The sequence below is a fragment of the Phoenix dactylifera genome, chromosome 12 (genome assembly GCF_051530095.1).
Source record: "Phoenix dactylifera cultivar Ajwa chromosome 12, Ajwa_hap1_PhDact_Kaust_v1.1, whole genome shotgun sequence".
Taxonomy (NCBI): Eukaryota; Viridiplantae; Streptophyta; class Magnoliopsida; order Arecales; family Arecaceae; genus Phoenix; species Phoenix dactylifera.
In genome coordinates, this window is record NC_143201.1 from 22,250,146 (window position 1) to 22,256,792 (window position 6,647).

A 6,647-nucleotide genomic window follows, 5' to 3' on the forward strand; every position below is an offset into this window, starting at 1 on the left:
ATAATGTTGGGTGGGTCTATGGGTGTTCATTGTTCTTTTATTTATAATATGAGTTTCTACATGGACCCTTTTGTAAGTATATGCACACTGTAGCTTGGTGTCATGCTGATCGAATATAAACCATTTACTTGTATATATTGGCTTTGTCTTAATGGGAAAATAGCATATATTTGAATGCTTCTTTCACCAATTTTTTTGTCGGATCTCGAATCACCTATTATGACCATTTGGAAAATCAGGACTTCCAAAAAGGAGAAATTGAAAGAAAAAGAAAAGTCTAATTATCAGTGGGAGATCCTGACTTGGATTTGACTTGCATGAAATAAGAATCATTGCTCTGCTTTTTGATAATAAAAATGTACTGAACAGTCAACAGAAGTTGGCTATTTGGAGGCCAAATTTTCAGGCATTCCAGATCCAAATTATTATCTTCAACATGATGATAGATTTGAAGGTTTCCGATCAAAACCTCAGAGATCAAATAGTTCTAGTCTGAACCTGAAGGCCATATTTTCAATATGCAGTACAATTCAATTGAAACTAGGTCCATGTTATTCAAGAATAAAATGGCAATTTTGTAATTAGAGCAGCAGGTATCTGATTTGCTAAAGAAATCTGCACACTATTTAACACAATAATTGTTCGATAAGTTGGTGATAATTTTATCTAAAAGTCAATCTGCTGGACTCTTTGGAGAGAATGCATTGCTGGGTTCTTTCTCTGAAAGAACAAGGATGATGCAGATGTTCTTAGAGATGCTCTTCATTTAATTAAATCTTGGAATGTGATTATCTCACCCTTTCAAACCCCTTCTTTTATCAAACTCGTATCCCTTATTCTCAACTTGCCTCCACTTAGCCCCTTGCTTTTGCCCTGTAAGTTCTTTATGTTCTTGGTGGAGCTGGTGGAGCTTGACTCCTCCCTTTCTAAAAGATAAAATAAATAAAAAATTTTAAAAAATGTAAAAGCCATATTTTGGTGATTATTGATGCATGGATATACTAGTCCAAGGGCTATCAGTCAGGATGCCAATATTCAAGATCTTTGTGTTAAATCAATGTGTGACTGCTCCAGATTTTTATCAGAAATTCTTAAATAATTGTAAGTCCTATTTTTGGTGGTGACTACTTGAGATAACCATGTGACACTTGTGATCAATGATTCAAAATTTCATTCAGGTCTTGTAAGATTTGTGAGGATAAAACCCTCTTGATAAGTGAGTAGAAGCTTGTCTCTCAAGGGTTTTGTTGAATAATATGGGTTTTGGAATGTTTGCTAAAAAATTGTTTTTTTTTCTCTGATTATTAATCACTAATAGATTTTAAATTGGTGAACTTGATAGGACACAGGCAACATGCTAAAGATATCCTCTTTCTGAATTTATATGACCCAATGCACTTTCCACTGGAGCAAAAGAATGCTTTTCCCCTCTCAAGTCGATAGTTTATGGAATATCTTTGTTCAATGAAGTCACCATCCTCCAATGTCTGTTTAACTTTGGCAATGAAAAACCAAAGCAGCTCTATTACATCTAACTGCCATGAATCTAGATAATTTATTGAACCTAAGGGTTGTGTGGTTGATTAAAGGAAAGAGAACCCAACTCACTATCTTCGCTCCTTGCAGTTTTCTAATTTCACCATACCAAAGTCAAGGAGACTTGATTTTGTTAGAACAGTAATAGAAAAATGTCTCAAGAAGTCTGCATCAATCCATTCCTCCAGCCTACTTAGGGTGGCAATTTTGTTTCTCCCCATTTTCTTACCATACCAAGGTAATCCCTTTGCCTTGATACTTTCGAGAAGCCTCTCTTCAATTTGGTTCGATTTTATCGATCATGTGACGTATAATGAGCTTGAGGTTGACGGCATCTCTTTTTCCCAAAGTTGGGTTTGTGTTAAAAATTTTACAAGGTGCTTAATTGAAAAGTCTAGTCTGGCTGTCAATTCGTTTGGTTCCTGTACTTGTCGAGATATTTTTTTCAACATATCAATTCATTTTGTGGTTGAAAGCTGTCGAATTCTATTGCTAGTTATGATTGAATGAGCAGAATGTGGTTGGTATGCTGAGCTTTGCATAATGCATTGATTTGTCCATGTAGCCAACTTCACTTAAGGCATATGGCATTTAATGAATGGATTTTTGCTCTAAGAGCTTTTGAGGAATAGCTTTTAGAGGAGGCGGAAAACATTTTTTTTCTCTTTATATCCTTTTCGAGATCGATTAATTATGCAGTCATGCGAGCAGTTCCATCATCTTGAAGACAGATATCATAGTAAAGGTTTGCTGCAGGACATAAAGCCCCATGGATTTTACGGCTAAATCCAAGCATCCAAAAGATCCATCAACATGTCCTGCCTTCACGAAGCCTGTCACGACACACAAAGCATCTAGAACCTTAATATCTTATTTTATTTTTTTTTGGTGTTACTTTGGATATATTGCTTTCATTCATCTGGACTTATTTGGTTTGCAGAAAGATTTTTTTTTATTAAATATTTTTACTGGAAAGAGGAAAAGTTGTCTTTATATGTTTGGTTGATCATGAGGAAGTGACATACTTCAGAGTGACTTATGTTTAAATTTGGATAAAATATCTATTATGCCGTTAATAAAGAAAAAAAAATTTACTCCATCCTGTCTAAAAACTCAAAGATATTTTTGAAAAAGAAATTTTTCAAATTTTCAGTTAGTAGAAATTGGATTTTTTTATGTCCCACAGATTTTTTTTTAATGAAATATGAAAAATTTTATTTCTAAAAAAAAGCTAATTTTTTTAAAAAAAATATAACTAAAATAAGATATATATATTTTTTTGTTGACCATATTTTTGTTCTCTTTTTTTTTTTGCGCGAACCAAAGAAATCTATATATACAAAAAAAAGGTAAGAAAACTTCATTAAAAAAGAAGAAGATAGGAAAGGTGAATCATTCTTGAGGAAAGATAGGATGCACAAGACTTCTCGTAGGTCATAGCTATTTAACGCGTCGATGGAGATGTCAAAAAGCAAACCCAACGTTTTAAATGCAGTGGGAAAACTTCTATTCATATATTTATTGCCTTTACTACTGATTTGCCTTATATTATATATACATACATACATACATATCACAATCCATGATCTCACTTTAATAAGTCTAGTTAGAATATATTATTTAGAATTTTTAGATATATATAGGTATCCAAGTTTTTTCGATAAATAACCGATATAGAACTAAACACATATGTGTATGAATCCTCATATCTCCTATTTTTAAGCTCTGAGTCCTCATCAAGCTAATTATCAAATCTGTTTAAATCTAATTACAGGTATCATAATCGGTCCATGGTCAATTTTAATGAGCCTATGTTGTAGTGTCCCTTAGTCTACATTGACTATGAGCTAGATTCATATTGATTTTATTTTGTCACAACCTAGGACCTCACTCTAAAAAAACTAATGAGAAGATATTATTTGGGTTCCTTAATCCTATATAAGTACCCAAATTTTTTTTCAAAAAATAGCCGATAAGGAACTAAATACCTGCCTGCACAGGTTGGCACATACCCCTCCTATTTATAAGCCCCAACGTCCTTATTGGGCTAAGGATCTAAATCCATTCAATTTTAATCACAAGCACCATTCAGTCTATAGTTGGTCTCAATAAGCCGGTATTGTAATATCCTTTAATCCACATGGACTATGGGTTGAATCTGCTTAAATACCATTTTATCACAACTCAGGACCTCACTCTAAAAAGACGAGCTAAAATGTATTATTTGGATTTCTTAGTCCTGTATAAGTACCCAAAATCTTTCCAATGAATTACTAATATAGGCCTAAACACATACCTATATAAATGCCCACACACACCATATTTATTCTAGGTCAAGGAAGAAACTATACAAAACCATCAATTATTATTCCCCTAAAGAAGAAGGCTACTAGGTTGATCTAAGAAAACCCTTGCTCTTCTTACCTAACAAGGATAGTGCTATTATCAGCACTTTAAACTACAGCATCCCTTGCAATCAATGTTCCCATTCTATTTAAATCTAACTACTATAGATTTTTCAGCATAAATACAATAGTCGTGGAGACTGACCCACATGGCAATGCCAACCCCAGAATTTGTAATGTGCCACGTGCCCACTCCTTTAATTTAGGGGCTGTATTAGAAACGATACCATCAGCCCGTTCCTCCATCCCTTGTCACGACCCAGAGGCACCTCTCGTTCAAAACAAACAAATTGAAGCCTTCCTCCAGGAACTCCCCTTTTCCGACTCTTCTTAGGACTCCTTTGGAGGATTCAAGATTTCAATCCATGGCAGAGTTTTCGGAGAATATCAACTGTCTTAAGCCCTCTCTCCCTTTCATGGAAATGGACCCAAGCTTGGAGCTGATGGGCCAGTTTCCGGAGCTTAATGGCACTGCCGTGGAGTGCTGTTATTCCAGCATGGGACTCATGGGCTTCCCCAGTGAGAATTATTACCAGCCTGAGTTCTCGATGCCGCTCGCTGATAGCTTGTCAAGCTTCTTGCCCCTGGAGTGCGCGAAACCAAATACCGCGAGTCGGCCTGTGACTGCCGACAGGGAGCGGGGTCCTGGAGACAGGAAAAGGAAGGCGAAGGCAGCACCAGAGACCAGCTCAACGAACTCCTCGGAACCACCTACAGAGAGTCTTTTAAGAGATGACAAGTCTAAGAAGAAGAATGTATGTCTACATCTGCCCTTGCCATTCAAATCTTTGTTCGTTCTATTCATTCTTTGCAGCCGAGAATGGTACTAAAAGTATGCTGTTGTCTTCTTCTGTACTGAATATTTTGCCTTTCAGGTTTCAGGGAATGTGAAGAGAGGAAGGAAGAATTCAGAGGAAGTGGAGAAGCCAAAGGAGGTGGTTCATGTGAGGGCAAGAAGAGGCCAAGCTACTGACAGCCACAGTCTAGCTGAGAGGGTAAGATGGCAATTCCACAAACTCCAACCATCCGAAATTTTCTTTTTCTTCTTTTTTTTTTTTAATTTCTTTGGGGTGCCCCCACTTACTGGAATATGGAGTGGGCCATGTTTGATTTCAGTTGCTGCATGCAATGTATCTAACAACTCTGTTATGTCTAATTCTGCCACCTTCTAATATTAACAAATTTCTATTTTGCTGTACAGGTAAGAAGGGAGAGGATAAATGAAAGAATGAGATGCTTACAGGACCTTGTTCCGGGATGTTATAAGGTACCCTCTGAAGATAAACCTTCGCCCTATATGATTTAGTGTCTGCTATAATGCTGTATTCTTTTAAATGATCTAAAGATTGCCCCATGTATAATTTGTAGGCCATGGGCATGGCGGGAATGCTCGATGAAATAATTAACTATGTGCAGTCGCTACAGAACCAAGTTGAGGTGAGCCATTTCTTGCTCATTGTTTTTAAAACATATATAAGTTTCTTATGCTACAGTTTCCTAATCTCTCTTCCTTTGTCTGTGAACAGTTTCTTTCAATGAAACTTTCGGCTGCAAGCTCTTTCTATGACTACAACTTGGACTTGGAAGCCACAGCAACACCACAGGTGCACTTTGTACTCAGCCACAACCGGTTCATGTGCAATAAATAGGGAGAGGCAGATAAGCAGGGACCACACCTTGCTCTGATGCTGCCTGAACAATAAGAGTATGGTTTAAAAGACTGTTCTATTCTACTAAATGATAAGAAAAATAAAAATCTTGCTTGGAAGGTTGAAGAGGACAAGGTTCTAACACTCTTGTCAGCTTTTCAACTGTATCTACCTCCCCATGTCAAAGAGGTTTCACAACCCTAGTAATTAACGTGACCAATGCTTGGGGGCTTGAAATTATTAAAGTTTAGCAATGAGATATTTTTGCCAAGCGTCAAGCTCGAGCAAGCGAAATCATGCATACTTGATAATTAGAACTAGATATTTATCTTAACATGTGGACTGTGTGATCAGACAGTTTTCGATCGCATCAAATGTGAACACTTGAACCCTATGTTTGACTCATCTCGATCAGAAAAAGCAATTTTTGATTGATAAAAGCATTTCAAATTGTAAAGAAAATAGCCATACAAATTTCTAGATTTAAAGCCAATAGGATGTTGAACCGTTAATTAGCACTTATCTTCTCATTAACACTGGTACTAGAAAGAGATTGCAAAAAACTTTTCCCTGATAAGAGTTCTAAAAAAGTTGACCTGATTCAGAGCATGACTTAAATAGGACGCCTTCAATCTATAATTATACATACACGGTAAGGAATCTTGCAGTGCTAGTCCTTGCCAAACAGCTTGCACTTGTTTTTAACTTTATTTCTTATACTCACAAAATACTTTAAGCATGTATTTAACTACACACCCATGCTTAATTATGTGCTTGTGCCGTGGGGTTAATAATGAAAGGGCTTTGTCTGTTTGCAGGTGGTTAATGCGTATGAGGCCCACGATGTGGATAGGGTACTGAGGGAAAGATATGGGTGTTGCACCACCTTCCACTCGACAATGCCCCTTTGACTCCAGTTTTGGCTCTTGGCTCTGCCATCTCTTCAACCACATACGTTTGCACTTCCTCCTCCCAGCCCATTTCAAGCAGCCTACGTCCCTGATACCTCGCATTTCAAACATGCACAGGAACCATGCATGTACTTCCCCACACGTGT

The 6,647-nt window shown here is 36.9% G+C and overlaps 1 protein-coding gene across 2 annotated transcripts; it reads left to right on the forward strand.

Annotated features, from left to right (window-relative positions):
* The first annotated feature begins 3,765 nt into the window (after positions 1-3,765).
* Positions 3,766-6,647, forward strand: LOC103719578 (transcription factor BEE 2-like). 2 transcript variants are annotated; one of them, XR_016397947.1, is made up of 6 exons: positions 3,766-4,696; positions 4,817-4,936; positions 5,143-5,208; positions 5,310-5,378; positions 5,468-5,646; positions 6,409-6,646. XR_016397947.1 is itself a non-coding variant. In XM_008808896.5 (6 exons), the coding sequence occupies exons 1-6, from the start codon at positions 4,307-4,309 to the stop codon at positions 6,499-6,501; spliced, it is 816 nt and encodes a 271-aa protein (XP_008807118.3). In that variant the 5' UTR covers positions 3,767-4,306; the 3' UTR covers positions 6,502-6,647. The 2 variants fall into 2 exon arrangements, 1 of the variants encoding a protein (XP_008807118.3); XM_008808896.5 differs by having other exon boundaries at positions 3,767-4,696; positions 5,468-5,545; positions 6,409-6,647.